The sequence below is a fragment of the Patagioenas fasciata genome, chromosome 1 (genome assembly GCF_037038585.1).
Source record: "Patagioenas fasciata isolate bPatFas1 chromosome 1, bPatFas1.hap1, whole genome shotgun sequence".
Lineage (NCBI taxonomy): Eukaryota > Metazoa > Chordata > Aves > Columbiformes > Columbidae > Patagioenas > Patagioenas fasciata.
The window spans coordinates 170568218-170587713 of record NC_092520.1 but is presented as its reverse complement, the minus strand read 5'-3'; the positions used below and the strand labels follow the sequence as shown (position 1 = coordinate 170587713).

Here is a 19496-nt window from a genome sequence, read left to right as displayed (position 1 = left end):
GAAAACTGGCACGTCAGAATGTATGCTGGAAAAACTGAAAATCGAGGAAATTATTTTAAAGGATTATTTACTTTTTGCTCATTGTTTGTTTCCTCCACATTTTGAAATGTACATTTAGAACAGGAAAGAAAGAAGTCAGTGAGGTGTAGTGAAATTTACAAACTGAAATGGAAATGTGTCAAGTCTTCCAGAGGCAGCTCAGAACCATTAAAAAATCTCTTTTAGATTAGGATTTTAGAAACTCTAAAGGAAATTCCAAAAGAACTCAGGAATAGTCATTGAGGTTCAGGCAATTTCTGTGTATTTTTTCAGAAGGTGTCAAATCAAAACATCTTTTCATTGGCCTCTTTAATTGTGAAAAAATTCTAATATGACTATTTAAGGGGCTTTGGGAAGCTTTTATTTAAGTTTTGTTTAACCATTGCTAATTTTCACATTTTTCTCCAAATTCCGAATGCTTGTCTCTGTGAGTTGAAATTAACATTATTTCTTCATTGACTGGCTCAGTCAATGAGAGCAGTAATTTCTTGGCAGCTATTCATGTATATTCTGTGAGAATTCTAATGTTTTCCCTAAATAGCTTCAGTGTTGATAGGGTGACTTCTCCAATAAGGTTTCAAGCTAATGTCTATGAACACTCTCACTTCTGAATTTCAAGAATGCTGTCATTGAGAGATGTTTCTGTTTGGCTTAAGTTTACTTCTTGGAAGTACTTTAGTAGGTGGGGTTTTTACCTGTTTCTGCATTCCAGAGGAAAAAAAAAATAGCTATAACAGTCTTTGTAGCTTTGGTTAAAATACCTTTCTAATCATAATCTTTTCAGTCGACTTTCCTAAGTGAAAAGGCCTTAAGTGATTACGTTGTCTGCCTGTCTTTCCCTCCCCCTGTTTTTCCCATGAGTCATTTTCTGTCAGTTTTGACAGATGGATAGAAATCTCAGATGCTAATTTTCTATTAATTTCTGTGGAAAAAAAAAGCTCTGCATCATGAGAGATTGCTAATGCATCCACTGCTGGGAAAGATGCAGTCTTTATTAAACGCCACAGTATCCACATCTGAGTTGAGTCTGAAGATGTACATCCACAGAAAACATGCATACATACATACATACTAAAATCCAGATTTCACTGGTTTTGCTGTTCATGGAGTGGAATCACTTGCTTCTGTGGCCTTTGAGGGAACCAAAAAAAGGTTTCTTCTTGTATGAAATCTTACCTACATGCCTTGGGTGATTTCTGCCATGGAGCTGGCTGGTTCAAGAGTAGTAATTTGATTATTTTAAAAAAAAAAAAGTCTTTCTTGTCAAGTAAGTTTCTGTTATTTCAGTTTTAATTTGCTAGTTTGTGGGGATCTGTCATCTCTAGACATCATTGCGTAACCTGAGGCCGTATTCCATTTAAGGTGAGCTATAGCTGTATATGTACAGGTTGGAGTGAATTAGTATGTGTGTGATAGTAGGTTTTTGCTGTAATCTGCTGAAGTCATTAGTCACACTTGAAATCCATTGTAGAATCTATTTGATAACTAGATGAAGCTGGATAAACCCAATAAAGCAATATTCCTCATTCCCTCACATTAAGATGAGTGTGCCTGTCACACTGTGAGTATATGCTTTTTTGTGTTTAGTTTGGCTAGTGTTCACTGTATTTGGAATATTTTTGTACATAATTTCTCAGTTATATATGTTTGTTTTTCTCCGCTGAATTGACAGAAGTCCTGGTTTGTTTTCAAGGTAACTAATCAGGTAAAGCAGAAACCTTGGAACCATTCTTATAACTTGTAAGGACATTGAACGTATTAGCCAAATTTTTCATGCTTAGCTTGAACTTCCTCTAGAATTTGGAAAATTAGCAGCCCATTAAAAAAAAAAAAAATCCTTGCTAAAAACATGCATTATTTATTCAAAATGCCAATTACCGATACTGAATATTTGTATTCCTGGGATGTTATGTACCTTAGAATATATATTTTGATTCTTAGTGTCTATCCCCACGGCAGTGAATCATATAATAAAGCTGCTTCTTCTGTAATCATTAAATAATTAAGAGCTACAAATAAAATTGTAACGTTATGGAAGACCAGACAGATTCTCTTGTCCAGAGTATATGAAAGATTTTGTTGGGAAAGAAAACTCAATGTTTCTAAAATTTTCATGTAGAGATATCGTGGAAGATAGAGAAGTGCAAAAGGGGCAGTGGAGATGGAGCTGGAAAATGTGTTCGTTGTAGCAGAATCCCATACCAATTGAAAGTGGAAATTTCATAACCTTAAGTTGACCTGGTTTAGATAGGAAGTCATCATACTGCGGTGTAACCTAAATATGAAGCATTTTAGATATTCCTGCTCCACAGTGAAAAATCTGCTGGGCTGAAAACTTCCCATCCACAGTAGCATCTATGGAGGTACCGACTTTCAATCTGTCATCTCCCCCCAGATGACACAGAATTTAGGCCAGCATGACTGTTACAGACAGGGAGATGATAACACATCTGCTTCTGAATTCAACAACACTGCGGTTGTGGGACTAGATATTTTTTTTAAATGATTGTTCGTTGGTTTTGTGTGCTTAGAAAACAAAGAGAAAATACCAGAATCTCATTGTGTTGCCTAGATAAAGTTTATTTTGCCTGTAATCCACAAGCTACAAATGGTCCAGAAAGCAGTTGCCCTTTCTTTTTTTTTCTCCTTCCTTCCCCTCATTCAGGAACCATGCTGATGTGCGAACATCTATTGTGTGAGGAATTTGGCTTCCAACAGCTGTTAGGTTTTAATTAAAATGTCTACTAATCTCATGCTAATATTAATGATTACTTAGTAAATCAGTAAAACTGTTTATCAAAACAGATGTATGGAATCTTTTTTTTCCAGTGCCAGAAGCAGTAGGGCCTAAGAATGAATACATCTGTGTCTGTATTTTAAGTGCAGGTGCTTCATCATGTAATGAGAAACAGTTGTCCAGATCATGGAGTTATACCTTAAAGCATTTTCACTTTGATTTGCTGGAAAAGACAACATGGGCAGTAATACATTTATATAAATTCATGTTTCAAGCCATAAGTGTTCACTGGGGGCCTTGTGCCCGTGTACTGGATAGCAAATGCTTCATTAAGAACTGTGGTGGATATAAAATAGGGAGATAGAGTCTGTGCAAACTGAAACATCTGTTTCCCTTTCCCAGAAGTCCAAGGTCTGTAAGCTGTCTTCCCATGTGAACTGGCGGAGGGCCATAACCCGCTGTTCACCAGCCTGTTTCCCAGATATTTTATCCTGAGAAACAGTTCTTATCCGTCTGACTGTCACATTAGTGACAGGAGCGTGTTCCAGATCAGGCTGCTCCTACCACACTGCTGTAAGGTATAATTCTCCCCTGGGAGGATTAGCTGCAGGGTTAGCACTTTTAGTTGAACAGAGAGAAATTACGTAGGCTATGAAGTGATCCGCTAGTTGTGTGTGAGTTGTACAGGTCACCCTCCGAAACAAAGAATGTAGATAAGAAAGAAGTATTTGGTGAGCTCCACCTTTACCAGGGGTGTGACTGCTTTGGGGGTCTTGACACAGCCTGAGTAGCTCAGGCTTCTTTTGTTTCCAGGAAAAGCCCAACAAAATTAATTTATGTTTTCACCTGATGTAGTGCTAAGACTTTCTCTCTGTAGGCTTCAAATTAGAATGTGGTTCCTAGATCCTCATTGTGCAAATAGGGCACTCTTGGCTTCAGTAAACCGTTCAATTCGTGACCAGCAGACTGGATGGCAGCACTAACCCAGGCTTTCAGCAAGAGGCAGTACAGTATATTCTCCTGTGGTTAATTTTGGAGGTAGGAAGCATTGTATCAAGAACAGCCTGAACTTTCAGACCTATGTCTCTTGCCGCTCAAGCGGTTCCCTTGGATCCCCAGCAGGCATTACCGCACAGAGCATTCTCTGAGCAGAAGTTCTGCCTTCTCCCTTCCTTCTGTGCTTGGCAACTGTCTTTTTACTTACTGGATGTTGTCTGATTTCCTTCTTTGCACTTCCTGAGAATGCATAGCTTTTCTAATTGTCTCTTCTGTGAATCTGAGCCTGTGGTCACCTACCAGAAGATTTCAGTACTAGATAGAAAAAAAAATGAAGCCAAATACCATCAAGGCTATTTGATTTTCAGAGATTGCTCTATTGTCTCCCTTCAGTCACGGTCGGCAGCTGTCTCAACCTTTTGCAGGGTTACACTAGAAAATATGCAATTATTTTTGTAGAGTTCTGCTTTCAAGTTCACATGAAGCTTGATGGTTTTGAAATCCCTCTTCTAAAAACACAGATGCATGTTCTAAATTGCTAGTATGGTTTTGTCAAAACTGATGGACCTGCTTTTGATGTATTCAATTAGCAGACTTTCATTTCTTCTGCAGAAGAAAACTGGCACTGCACAAGAAAAATAATTTCAGCCTGGATAACAGAGAGACTTCTTAAACCTGTCTTTTACTAGATTTTCTAGGGGTAATGTTATCAGCAATTTGTTTTGTTTTGTTTTCTCTTCTGTTAGCAACCTTTGTAATGCTGATGCTAAAGTTCTTGTATTGCACTTGCAAATGCTACTTCCCTTAGAGAAGTTACCGCACCAGGCAGTACCCTTTCTGTAAGGATGGGAGGATCTGCTTTTTTGCTTTTGCTTCTTCATAACTTGCTTTTCCTGTTCAGTTCCGTTTAAGAGTAGTCTACTATCACATTGGATGTGTTCAGCCATCTACAAAACACATCTCTAGTAATCACTGGAATGCAGGAGATGGGAAGTTAGTACTTGGATGCGGTTTCATACACTGCACTCCAGCCTCACCATCCTGTCCAGGAAGGTCAGATTTTCAGTTTCCGTATTCAAGAGGCTGGTTTATTTTGAATTAGCCAGTTTCTTCATGGGACTTTCCCTTTGGTACTTGCAGATTTGTGTTGATGCGAATGGTTCACGTTGGTGATTAACATTACAGAGAGCTGTTTTAAGGGTCCAGGCTTGCATTTGTGCAGTGATATATTCTGTTTTGTTTCTCGTGGTGTTTTTTCCAGTTCCCTTTTCCTCCACCTCGTTCTTCTTGTAAGCTGGTAAATTTATGCTATGTTTTTCTTCTGGGCAGTTTCTCCTAGTACTCTGTTACAGAAGCTGATTAAAACATAGAGAAATCTATGTTTAAAAATGAGGTAGGAGCAGCAAATAAGGCAGAGGTTGCTTAATTGGCATCTGTTTCTGCCCAGCACCTACCACTGAGTCAAACAACCTTCAGACCTTGGATTTCAGCAGGATTTATGTTAAGCGGCTGATGCCATAGAGTGGGATCTTGTTAGGTGATAATTTAGCCAGGCAAACAAAATCAGGCATGATCTTTTTATGGTTATTATTATTTTTCTTATTCTTCCTTACACTCTCTAAGTTCACTTCCTTACAAGTTCCCTGAGATGCAATAAAATAACAAAACAAAGCAACACCCAAGAATTTTGAAGTATTTCTGACATAATTTGTCACAATTTGTGTGTGTGTGTGTGTGTGTGTGTGTGTGTGTGTCTTAAAATTTCCTTTCCATCAAATGTGTAATGTGTCACATCTATTTGTTTAATTTTAGTTTGGTTTCATTGGTTGTGAATAGAAACTTCTGGAATGCAGTTTCTGAATCCTGCATTTGTGCTGAACAGTTTTAGCCTTTCACCTTAAAGCTGCTGGGAGATATGAAGTAAATAAAAGAACTGTCGGGGGCGGGAGGCAGGGAAGAAGGAAAGAGCAGTTTTTATTCAGCTAGTCAGTAGTCTGAACACCATATCTATGAAATTAAAATTCTTACTAAAAGTATTTTGAAGAAATTATTCGTATTTTTGACTGCTTATATGAAAAAGTCCTATCTATTCAACTATAATTCTAATTTTGTGGGTGCGAAAATACTCATTTTTACAGATATTCCTGAAAAGAGACAAGGTTTCTTATTATAAGTTTTTCATTGTGCCAGAGTAAATGGAAGCAAAGCTATCTGCTTGCAGTTCTGGTTTCTGTGCTCTTAAAAATATATCTCTTTATTTGAATGGCCATAGCTGCTGCAGATAGTGGTGATAGCTTTCTTGAACTCCTGGCAGTGAAGTCCTTGCTTCGTTGATTAATGCTGGTAGATAAGCTGGGAAAATGTGATTCCTAGTCCCCAAATGGAGATTAAACCTTAAGATTCTTGGTAATATCAACATGTCATTGATTACCCTTGGCTCCATGTCTTCTCCTAGTATCTCAACATTAAATTTTACAAACTGTGTTTATGTTGCGGAGGGTGCAGAGAACATGCAGTAGCTGTTGTCATTGGTATTTCTCCGCGGTCTGAAATAGCCTGTGGGCTCAATATCTTTATAAAATCCCTGAAGATACTTTGTGTACTTGATTTCATTAGCTTATTGGGAAAAAAAAAAAAACACACAACAACTTTATTTAATCAATTAATGAATTCCATATTTGGGGTCATTTCTGTCCCAAATATAAACCACCTGATTCAGTGCTGAAAATCGATACTTTCTTTGATTGCGTTGCATTGCAATAAACTGGCTGAAAACCAGCCTGGATTTGTGGAGTGAGAGGTAGCAGTAGATGGGTCTTCAGATTGTATTTTCATTATTACTTCTAACAGAAGAAAGAGTTCTTTGATGACTCTTTCCTCAAATTTAACAGGATGATAATTGATTCATTGTGATTTAATGTTTTCAGTAGAATAATAATAGTAACAACAACATTCAAGTGTAAAGGAAAAATGTGGTGTTCAGGTGTAAACCATTCTGCAGAAGGCAGAAAAAAATGCATGTTCTGCATCACAGCTGATCAGGTGAGTGGGGGAAATGGTGGTGGTTTTATATACTCAACAGAAAAACCGGTATAGATAAATCGTACCAACTGTTAAAATAGTGGCTTTGGTTGCAGTAATCAGGCCTTATTTATAAAGATGTTAAAATAGCATGCTGCAAGGATGCTATAGGTTTCTTTTGATGGATGTGTATGCTGGTGTTTTGCTTCAAGACCTTGGAGGTCTGCAGGGCTGTAACAACAAAATTCTCTATAAATATATTCGCTGATTTAGGGTTGTTATTTTTTTTTCTGTTTGCTTTTGCCTCTGGCGGTCTTGCTGTATGTCATAATTCTGTAGAGGATCCAGTTGGCTTCAACTGTGCTGTCATTTAACAAAAATGCACTGAAATTTGGTAAGGCAACCTTCAGAAAAAAATCCACATGGTATTTGATACTAAAATGGTACAGTAAATACATATAAGGTTGTATATTAGAATGTTTACATTCTCATTGGCATAAGCAAATGTTTTTAATTTGTTTCTGTATTTTGAAGTAACACATAATACACATTTTTATTTTAAATATGCAAGGAAAGAATACTATTAAAAGTCGATTTTTTTTTTTAAATAGCAAGCATTTTGTGAAATTGAACTGTGTTGCATAGAGGGTTATATGATGTAGCATTTTAGATCTCTTTAAGCGTTCTCCAGTGAACAAAACCACTATGACTTATTAGTGAACAGTTTGTGGTCGCAGCTGACATGTCTCGCTGGTATTTGCTAAAGCTGGTGAGAAGACTAATTCAAACTGATGCTTACACAAGAGAGCAAAGCATTTCCATTTGATCTATAGTGGATTGTTTGGGCTGTCAGACGGCTGTAGACTCAGAAAAACAGTTCTTTGTGAGGTTGTAACAAAATTTTATTGACGGAATTTAACAATATTTACTCTTAGAAGATAAAATTTCAGGGAGAGGTAGAAAGCTTGTTGTCTTCTGCCATATAATAAGTACGTACTATAAGTAATGGTTGGTCTGGAAATGTGACCTGTCACTCAACTGCAGAACCAAAGCAGTAAGGATTGGTATATAAAGATGCATCTTGGCAGTATAGTCTGTGTCATTCACTGACTACCTGCTCCTGACAGAGCCAGCTTTCCTCACCTCTCCTAAACTTGAATCAACAGATAAATTATTCACTTTGTTTTGAAGGAATAGTTGATAGTTTTCTACCAGTTGACCACCTTACCCCACACCGCTGTGTCATGAGCTGAGATGTTCTCCAAGAAGTGATGGGAACATCTGGCCGCAGGCAACAAAATACTGGGTTTGGAGATAGTCAGCTGTTAGATTAGCTAAATGAAATATTCCAGGAATAGTCAACCGAGGCTGATGCTTTCACGGTCTTTCTGGTGAGTCTCTTGGTACTACAGGATTGCCTTTTTTTGTGCCTCCTGCTTCACTGCGGGAGCTCGAACCTTTCTTCTCTTGCTGCAGTTGTGAGTGGAGCGACAGCCTCAAACAGCCCAGCAGTTAAAAGATCAATGGCATTTGTAAGCCCAATAGATTTGGGAAGGATTTATTGGTGCTACTCCAGCAAGAAAGAAACAGCCTGCAGGTTGGCACATTCGTTAAAGGATAATAATAGAAGTAGTCTTAAGTTTTTCTGCTTTCTGTAGCATAATAAGGATTGGACTCAGGAACATCTCAACAAATCCTTCCGTAGGGCAATTTTCTGTTTATTTATTTTTATAATTTTTATTATTGTTGTATTGGTTTGTGCAAAATATTAGTGTTTATTATCTAAATGTGCTATATAACCAAAGACATAATGACTTTAGTCATCAGAAGACAAAGAAGTGTGACTAGCTCAAATTGCTTGTTTTTAGAGCTTTGTTAACATGTAGAGTTCAAACATTCTATATCCTGAGTTAGTATCATCTTTATTTCACTTCAGTGAAATTTACTGAAGTCAATGCAATCTACTCTAGGTGAGCCTGCTTTAGTAGGTGGGTTGGACTAGATGATCCTCAGAGGTCCCTTCCAACCCCAGCCATTCTGTAATTCATTCTGTGATTCTATCTACTGTGTCTTGACAGAAAAAATTAAATCATGAGTTAAAGAAAAACGGAAGTTGATTTTAATATCTGATTTGAAGTGTGAAGAGTTAAGAGTGTTGCTTTCGCAAATAAGGATAGGTTCATTCTGTGGGAATATGTACTTTTTTCACAGGGCTTACGTGAAAATTGATCTGTTGACCAGAAATGAAATTTTCTGAAAAGTGTCGCACTGTGGCACTAAAGAATGTCATGTGGGCTAAGACAAGCAATTAGAAAGAGGAATAGCTTGTAAGCTTGTGTAATGGAGAACAGGAAACCAGAAAAACTGTAGTTAGCAAAGGAATAGAGTTGTTTGAGAGTCAGATGTAAAAAACAGGTTGTGGTAGCAAAATTGCAGTATTGAACTCTTGTGAATTAATTACTATGTGTGACAAGTCAAGAAGCTAATATTTGCAACAGTATTTTAGGCCATAGAAAAGGGGACCAGAAGTGAAGAAATAAAAATGTGGTTATTTTGAGTTTTTTTTACTTCCAAGTCTGTGTGGAAAACAGGAGATTTTTTTTTTTTTTTTTGGGGGGGGGTGGGGGTGGGTAATTTGGTATTTGTTTGGGGGGGGGTTGTGTTTTGTTTTAAGGTATGTTTGTTTACTTATAACATTAATTAACTTGGCTCACAGGACCTACAGATTTTAAGTTGAAACACCTGCCTCCTTTTCTTGTGCCCAAGCATTAAGTAGTCAGTGGTAGACAGAACATACACATCAAGTTACAGCAGCACAGTTGGATGCTCACCAGGCGAAAGAAAAGGCACAACAAAGTGTAGCTCTTGTCAGAGCATTTGCTGTAGCCAGCATTAGAAACAGATAGTAAAGATAAGCAGGAGTTGGGTAGTGTATCTCCACAGGAAACAAAGTGATATTAGTGTCACAAGTGCTTACATGTTTATCTGCCATTAAGCAGAGTAGGACAAATGTGATTCTTATTTCAGACAAATTATAAAAATAGTATGCATTTCTTAGCCAGTAATAAAGCAAGACTGAGAATAAGCATTGCACATGAGGATAGAAAATGTGGGTTTAAGATGTAGGGGAGGGGGGAAATGCCATGAGCATTCTGGCTACCAAAGCAAAGCAACTGGTGCATGAATATGTTCTTCAGAATATGTTCTGGAACTGGATCAAAAACGAGCTCATTAAGCAACATATAGTTTAATGTAGGCATTTGAACATTTAGAAGTATACTGGTATTTCCTTGCAATTTGACACTAAAGATAGCCATAAAAGAACCAAACTAGAAAATGTTATGAATTGACAGGAGCTTTTTCATAAATCAGACCTCATTTGGAAAAATAAATTGGAAATGACATCAAGAAAATAGTATCATTTTAATTTTCTAAAAGCTAGTTTATTTTACCTGCAGCACTTTGTTGTCCCTGGAAGCTCAAGTTTTGCATTCCAGTGAACCTCTGCTTGTTGGAGTTACAAAGGAATGCAACCAAATTCCCTGTGCATAGTTGAAGGTCTGTGTATACCCCTCACACACCTGTTACGTTTAAAAAAGGATGCATACGATAACATAGGGGGTTGCTCTACTTTACTGCCTTTAAAAAACGAAAGAAAAATTTTAAGTATTCATAGAGGGATGCAAAATTAAGTAGTGTTAAAAATGGACATCTAACTCTGTAGTGTTGACAAGCTTGAAATCTTAAATGTCAAAACTTAAAGGGCATAGGGAAAATAATCAATCCTGCCATTATTTTTACATCTTTCCATATTACTTCTTTCAAACAGCCCACAGTTTTTAACAGCCAGCTAATAATTTCCATTATAAAAGGTTTCTTGGTTTTAGTCATTTGCCTAACTTTAGGTTCTTTTTTAATTTTCTTTTTTTTCTGAGAAATACTAACACGTCATTACATTCAATTGGTCGTTTAAATCAGTGTGGATAAAGTCCTCTGTCCCAAAAGTGTCTTTTTCTTTGTTTCATGGAATTCCACAGAGGTTTAGGAGAATTAGAAATTCCAAAAAAATCACTGTTCCCTACTTGACACTCCAGCCTGGCGTCATGCCAAAACCACGAGCACGCCATGGGCTTCAGGGGAGCAGGTTTTGCTACACTGGAACAGCAATATCGAGGTTGCAGTGGGGTGGCTGCCCCAGCAGCATGAGGGAGCAGAGATGGTGACTGTGTTCAACAAGCAATTCCATGCTCCACACGCCAAGGCCAGGGCTTGACCGGAGCCTCCACTTCATGAAGGCTTCTCCGCACCAGCGGGGAGATGGGTTATGTCCCCCAGACTTGACAGCTGACCCGAACTGGCCCATGTACCAGTACAGGTTAGGGGTTAACCCACTAGAAAGCCGCATTGCAGAGAGGGACCTGGGAATCCTGGTAGACAACAGGTTGACCATGAGCCAGCAATGTGCCCTTGTGGCCAAGGTGGCCAGTGGTATCCTGGGGTACATTAGGAAGAGTGTGACCAGCAGGTCCCCCTCTGCTCTGCCCTGGAGAGGCCACATCTGGAGTACTGTGTCCAGTTCTGGGCTCACCAGCATAAGAAGGACAAGGAATTACTGGAAGGAGTCCAGCAGCCAGCTACAAAGATGATGTGGGGTCTGGAGCACCTTTCTTATGAGGAGAGACTGAGAGAGCTGGGTCTGTTCAGCCTGGAGAAGGCTCAGAGGGGATCTTATCGATGCTTATAAACATCTCAAGGGTGGGTGTCAAGAGGATGGGACCAGACTCATTTTAGTGATGCCCAGTGATAGGATGAGGGGCTGTGGGCACAGATAGAAACATAGAAGGTTCCATCTGAATATGAGGAGAAACTTATTTACTTTGAGGGTGCCAGAGCACTGGAACAGGCTGCCCAGAGAGGCTGTGGAGTCTTCTTCTCCGGAGACATTCAAAACCTGCCTGGACACCTTCCTGTGCGATCTGCTTCAGGTGAACCTGCTTTTTTTGCAGGTGATCTCCAGAGGTCCCTTCCAACCCTCGTCATTCTGTGGAAAAGCTGTTTTGTGCCACCTGACATGGAGCTTGACAATAAAAGCAGGGAGGAAGGAGAAGCTGGGGACATTTGTGGCTGTGGTGTTTGTTCTCCTGTCCCAGGCCACAGCCAGGTGTGCCGGGGCTCAGCGTTCTGGGATGCAGCTGGACACCTGCCTGCCGGCGGGATGCACTGAGTCAGTTCCTTTTCCGCTCTAGCACACGGCGTTTGCTCTCCCTGTGAAACTGTCATTATCTCCAACCACAAGTCTCCTTGTAGCCCTTCCGTCTTCTCTGTGTCCCATGGGCTCGGCTGTTCGCCCTGCGGGGTCAGGCTGCAGTGGGGACGGGTCCTAGGCTGCCCTCAGCTGAACAGGCTGCCCCAGCATCAGCGGACAGCCTGGTCTGAACACTCAAGGCTCAGAAGTGTTTGGTGTGTGATAGGTTCTTGTTTTCCTTTTTAACATAATCCCTTTTAAATTAACTGGGTTTTTCAGCTGTGTCAAACTGCTGTAATTTTAGTTTTTTGTTTTTCTATTCAGCCTGTAGGAAACATTGTGCTTATTTCTCTTATGCGCATCTGATGAATCCCCTTTCATGTTGCCGTATAGCATTTAATTACGGTTGCTTTCTTTTCCCAAGAGTTGGTTGGCTCAATTATGGCAAAAACTGGGAGAAATAAAGGTGGTAGAGGCAAACAAAACAATAATTTCTGTCTTCCAGATATCTGAGTTTGTGGTCTAAATGATTTTCTTTAATTTTCCCTATTTTAGGCAGTTAGGTAAAGGATAATTATAATACAAAGAAGACTTCTTATATGTGACTTTATATATGTAACTTTATATGTAATCTTTCAAATATTGATGTCATAAAAGGCTGGTAGGTAACAATTTTAATATATGGTTTTAAAAAAGTAGTCTTGACTTGGTTGACATTTCAACAGAACGAAGTATACGTGAGTATTGCAAGCACGGAAGTAGTGTAGATCATTAGGAGGAAGAATCTGTAAGGTACCTGCTGCAGTTTCCATGAAATCATTATGTTTTCCTCTCAGAAAATAAACTTTCTTCAGCTCTGAGAAGTCAAGGAGAATGGATAATGTTTTGATTTTTATTTACATGACAAAAATAGAAGCTTTCAGCACTAAATGCACATTTTTGAGTGTGTGGGGGGAAAGAGTGTTTACTGTCATGTATTGTCCATTATATTACACACGTAAGTAATTACATTAAAAACAGGTACAACAATCCTGAAAAAATCCTCCCTCCTTTTCCCCTCAGGTTGTGTTGTGTGGTGTTGTTTTTTTTTAAGGGCAGACAGTAGGGGCGAGGCAGGGGAACGGTTGTTGCATATTTAAGCAGGCTATAGTAGACTATTGTTTGTAGGGTTTTTCCCCAAGCTGGAGTAGATTTTGGCCTTTGTGTCAGGAAATACTTATGTTCAGACACTATCTGTATTATGCACTGTGGAGCACTGTGTTAGCACCAAATACTAAATTTACAGCTTAAGCTTGGTTTAAAACTGAGGATGTCACATGGGTCGCTGAAGTAAGTTATAGGGGGGGGTTGCAATTGCCTGTTGCAAAAGAGGCATCGGCAGAGCTTTTGGGAATGAAGAAAGGGGAATTCTGTAATAGAATTACAACCTGCTCCCATTATAATATTTTCTGGTACCTAAAGTATTGTTATCTCCAGTTTTTATGGTAGCATGACTTCAAAGTAATGAGTCCTTGGCATCCGTAAAGCATCTTAAACAAGTTTTGCTTCCCTTTCTCTCCATTTGAAAAGGTACGTTGTTATTGATGGCAAGCACCGTGCACAGTTAATCGTGTAGTTTTCAAATTGCCATCGCAGCTTCAAGGCTGTGTTTTCTTCCTTCCTCCTCCATACCCACCAACTCTCTGTGCTTGGAAATGCTGCGTCGAGGCTGTGGAGGTGGGTGGGAGGCACTTTGGCTGCCCCAAGGAGGAGCGCTGTGGGAGGAGAGAACAGAGAGATGGAGAGCTCTGGAGTACAATCCACTCAGTGTTTCATGAGGCCTTCGGGTTGCGGTCCGTGGTTTCAGTATCCCTATAAACAGACTGTTAAGATACTTGTTGTCAAACAAGCATTATGGGACGTTAAGAAGAGAGCACTTACATCAGGTTTCTGTGCCATAGATAATAGATAGGAACAGGATAAAGCTATTTTGCCACAGGTTATATGAGATAATGATGATATCTACTATGTTCGGGAAGTTATCTTGGAAAGAGCTTAATGCTCTTTTTTTTTCTGCTGTCTTGGAATTTGTCAAATTTCTACTTTATGTTCTTGAGCAGTGAGAGAAAGAAAATCAGGATATTGCCCCACTGTTGTTCTGGGATTACAATAGGAAGGTGGAGCAGAGACCGATGCTGGTCCTCTTCTTCCCATCCCTGTCTTGTTCCAGCAATTCTGTGGTTTCCTGGTGCAGTGAGGTGGCAAAGCTGCTTTCTTTAAGGCAATGTGGAGCTCTTTCCTTTGTGCTCATATGTTTGATGGACTGAGTTTTCTGAAGAATGCAATGAATTATAGGGTGAAATTATTTATTTATTTATTTATAATAATCTGAAGCTCTCTTCAGTAGGGGAGAGGCATGTCTCATTTCAAAAAGAGAGGACTCTAACTTCACTGAATTTGAGTTGTCTCTGAACAAAAATGGCATTAGCAGAGCCTATCATAAAGAAGGAAAATGCTTTAGTGGAAAATACTGCTTTACTGAAGGGATTACTGCAGGCTGGTGTTATAATTAATTAGTTCCTCCACTCTCCTGAAAACCACACAGACAGTTTTAAAATTGCCAATATTTTGAAAAATTTGAAATACCAACATTGAAAATTAGTAAAGAAATTGGAGGCTGCCAAAACTAAGGCATCCTTTTGTTTTCTTTTAATTGAACTTCAAATGCTTCCAAAGCTGCCGTTCTGTAAACGGTACTTCTTTTGTTTAAAGGCACTTTAAAATTTCTGTGCAAAAATAAGAAATATAGACACTGTTTTTTCCAGCTATGCAAGGAAGCTGATGTTGGGCAGCAAAGCAGAAGCTGGCAGACTTTGTGCTCTGTACCTAAGGAGGTGTGAGGAGGGTCGGCTGCCAGAAGTTGAAGCTTTGTCATCAGCTCTCCAAATATTTCTGACCATATCTGGTGAATAGCATATGTAGATCAGTCATTTGGGGGATATATATTAGCACTTCGGTTTTACCTGAAATTGAATTAATTGCCAAATTACATTACAGAATCACAAAATGGTTGGGGTTGGAAGGGACCTCTGGAGATCATCTAGTCCAACCCACCTGCCATAGCAGGTTCACCCAGAGCAGATTGCACAGGAAGGTGTCCAGATGGGTTTTGAATGTCTCCAGAGAAGGAGACTCCACAACCTCTCTGTGCAGCCTGTTCCAGTGCTCTGGCACCCTCAAAGTAAAGAAGTTTATCCTCATGTTTAGATGGAACCTCCTATGCTTCAGTTTGTGCCCAAAATTTTTCATGTTTTTAATATATATTTTAAACTGGTATTTTGCTCAGCTCCAGGTACATGCAGGGATCATTAATGTACATGGTTCACATACATTACCAACACTGAAAGCTTAGCGAGGTCTCCACCAAGATGTCAAGTCCTGGAAAGTCTGATGATCCAGTTCTTTGGCAGCCTTAAGCCAATTTAGCTGCTGGCTTCCCGGACTTGCCCTGCTGCCTCTCCTGCCCTGTATTCAGGCCATGAGCTTGTCTGACCTGACACTGAACCTGTTTGGAGCACAAAGCTGGCAGGAAGCTCTTCCGTTCGCATGAGATGGTTTCTCCATGATTTAGCATGCTGAAGTAGTTGAAAGCTACTGCAAAGATACAAGTAGAAACACATGCCCAAGCCTGAGGGGAACCGAATGGGGGAGGTAGCTGTTGGTATTTAGCTTAGCTCAGGATGCCCAAAATTCAAAGCTGGAGGTGGCAGGTGAGATAGAATATGGTTACCTGAAGGAGAGCTTGTTGCCCTCAGGTCAGATTGATGAAATCTGAGGTCCACCATCAGAAATATAGAGTTTTCCTGCTTCTTCTGCAGAGAAGTGTGAAAACAGTGGTTTCAGAGATGTCCTCTCAGCTTTAGGGCAGAATGTGTGGGCATGGATTGTATGGTTTGATGTTGAGTGTGATTTTCAGTACTTGGATAAACTGCCTTTACTGAAAAACAGTTCCCGATCTTCTGGAAATTACTTCCCATTTTTTTGAGAGTCTGGATACGTTTCCTTTTGTGTCTCTGTGGAGGTGACAAACTGCTTTAAGAGAATATTTGGTATTTCATTTTCTGGCACGTTTGAGATTAAAACCAAACTAAAAAAATACATGAGAATGTGCAACTGTGAAAAAAAAAAAAATTTCTTTGTTTTTATGGAAAGGTGAAGAAATTTTATTTCCCTCTTGTCTTAGAAATTATACTCGTTATAAAAACTTACTGGTGAAAAACAGAATCTGATGTAGGAAAAACTGCATTTCCGTAGTGGCAGTTTGATTTTCATGTAGTAAAGAGCTTGAAATAGAAAAATGTGTTAACATTTGTAGTAGTTTGGCTCAATAATGAAGTGATTCTGTTCTGTAAGACTGGAAAAATGGAAGTTGAAGCAATCATAACTTTCAGTAGTTAGAGAAAGGGAGAGTGATATATTTTGAATTGTGGATATCTCTTGTTATTCTCATATAATTATTATATGGAAAAAATTTATTAAACCAGGCTCTGAATTTTTAGTTTCTGATATTCCAGGGATGTATGAATATTCAAGTACACTCAGTAAATTTATCCACAGGGTAATTAATTACATTTTAATATTTCATTCCTCTGGTTAAAGTAATGAGTTTGTAAATCACTGAATTTTTGAACCTGTTATCTAAGCAATTTGAAGTCTTAAAAGAATATTTTTAAAAGCAACTTCTGTGAAATTACTTATTTTTCATTCATGTACATATTTCCATTTTAAATAGCAACACTGTAACAACAGTAACACTACAGGTGTTAACAGATGTTTCAGAAAATACTGAATTGTCCTTGACCCTTCTGTTTTTAACACTGTCTACTGCAGGATTTGAACAAGCGCTTGTCCCTGCCTGCCGATATCAGGATACCTGATGGCTACCTTGAAAAGCTGCAGATTAACAGCCCGCCGTTCGATCAGCCCATGAGTCGGCGTTCTCGCAGAGCATCCCTAGTAAGTCTAACATTGCATCTGCCTTGCTAAACCAGCCTCTTGGGACTTCAGGTCTCATTTAATGCAGTTGTCTCTGTACCATAGGTATGATTCTACTTCAGTAGCACCTTGGCTTTTATGTTCTGAACTTCTGTGAGCACCTGTCAAAGTCCACTGAAGAATTTCACCCTTTCTTTAATTTCTCTTCTGCAAACTTGGCCTTGTTACTGCTCAAGGAAGGTCTTGGCCTGTTGAAATCAGTGGCTAAACTCAGCTCCCAAAGTGGATGCTTAAATCCTTTTGCTTTTTAGAGCAGGGATGATCTGTTCGAGCAAATAGGCCATGTCATCTTAGGTCAAGGTTGGGGCTCTCACGTGGTGTAGTAGGAAGGCCCTAAAGCAGCATAGTATGAAGTCAGGTCCTCCTCGCTCTCCTGTTTCTATTTGATATTAAATTTGCTTTCTTGAAATTGCTGTTGAGAGGATAGGGAAGTTTTGTGTGTGTTGGGGTTTTCTTCTATTTGGGTTTTTTGTTTTGTTTTTGTTTGGGTATTTTGTTTTGGTTTTGTTTGGGCTTTTGGTTTGGGTTTTGGTTGTTGCTTTGGGTTTTGTTTAGATATATTACTTATTTTGTTCAGATTTATTAATTTTTAGGTTATTGGTTTATTTTTAAAAACAAGTCTTTCCTTGGAGATGGCAGATATGCCTACACTGTAATTAAAGTGTGAATGCTCGAAATCCTGGACACGTATAAAATACGCACATCCCTCAAACAGTGAAAAAAAATTGTCTTATTTTTACAAGAATCTTTACATTTCAATCATAATTTGATCTATCTGATTTCTTAGTGTTAATCAAGATCTTAAAGAATTGCTAGACCATTACTGGCTTCCTGAGGAAATTCATTGGCGAGAAATTAATTTCAGAGAAAAATGGGATATGTTTGTGAAATCCACATTATTCTTTATCTCCTTGATTTAATGGTTTATTTGCTGAAAAATAAATATGAAAGTACATGTAGTGAATTGCTTTTATTAACTGCAAAATACCTTTATTCTTTCTGAATGAATAATGTCTGTAACAAAGCAGTGGTTGAGTTTTATCATGTATTTTTCCCCTGAAAAAATGCAATTTACTGTGCTGGACTAAAACTCTCATCTGCATGTCGTCTTTTACAAGAAAAATATTAAAAGAAGAAAAGATTGGATCAAAGCAGTGGAAGTAATAATAATGTAACAAGCTTAAATATTTGTGCCAGAATTTTGTAGCTCATTAACCCCTTAGTTACTGATGTAGCATTGAACTGAGGAATAGACTTCCCTAAACCTTTTCCTTTCAGATGCTGGTGAAATACCTTTTCGATAGAACATGTTCAGGATCGGCATATAGAATTTGGGGGTCTGGAGGGATTTTCCTGTATCTCTAAATCCATTTGCTCGTGCAATAGTGAGCCCTGAGGGAAGCAGCGGTTCTTGCTTCTTCACCATCTAGAGGACAAACAGAAAAACAGTGCCCTCTAATGAATATGGTGGGTGTGTGGAATCACCTTCCTGTCACAAGCTTGTTTGGGGTTTTTTTGCCTCGTAAAAATATTTTCAGGGCTTAAAAGTCCCAAATGAAACCTGCCAGCAGTGTTGGGGTATGCAGGCATGTATTTACTGCCTTGTCCTTTCAAACTAACCTTTAAAAAAAAGAAATTCAAGGGTTCATTGTTCTGAGATTGTCATTGAAAGCTTGCTAGCAGACTTCGAATTACAATATATGAATATTGTGCTCTGCTTCAAAGGCATCTCTCTTTTCAAGGTTTAGTAGGAATCAAAGGGAGAAAGCTATGAAAAGTACCAAGTGAGGACTTGTTATACTTTAGGTCTGGTGTATTTCTTTGAAACACAACCAAAAAAATTAGCTTTTATGGTAATTTTATTTTGTGTAAACATGTACATGCATGCGCAGTAGCATAGATGTAACTTTTATGCACCAGCCATTAAGAGACCATAAATACGATGCATCATTGTTTCTTTGTAAGTCAAGATAGACGGATGTGAATTGCAGAAAAAAGGAGTTCAGAAATTATTTTGAGGGGAAAAGGAAATTTATATTACTTTGAGGAACGTAAAAATCAGTTTTTCTACTGAGTGGTAAACAACCAAATTGTGATTAAAAAACTAAACACATTGAAAGGCAGGTCTTGAAGAATATCTGTCCTCTGTTTGTGGGAAATATTGTATGATTTTATTGTCTGAAGAAGATCTAAAGTTTGTTAGTCTTGATGAACAACATTGAAGTTACTTAGAAATCAGATCTTTTAAGTTGTATTCCAGACTGTCTGGCAATAGCAAGGCCAATGGCTATGAGTTCCCCTTTAGTTTCTCCTGTAAACTAAGCAGCCTATTTTTCTAATGCTGTCTAATACTCACCTCGAGATATGTTTGTTTAAGTAGGTCAAAATGCACTTTGGAAACATAATATTTATTTTACTAACATT

At 38.7% G+C, this 19496-nt stretch overlaps 1 protein-coding gene across 3 annotated transcripts in view; it reads left to right on the top strand.

Annotated features, from left to right (window-relative positions):
• The window catches only part of CDK17 (cyclin dependent kinase 17), a 97223-nt gene that overhangs the window by 60931 nt on the left and 16796 nt on the right, over nucleotides 1-19496 (top strand). For all 3 annotated transcript variants that reach the window (XM_065841077.2, XM_071800303.1, XM_071800304.1), the window contains one exon: nucleotides 16908-17033. In XM_065841077.2, coding sequence (XP_065697149.1) covers nucleotides 16908-17033 — 126 coding nt within the window. The remainder of the gene's footprint in view (nucleotides 1-16907; nucleotides 17034-19496) is intronic.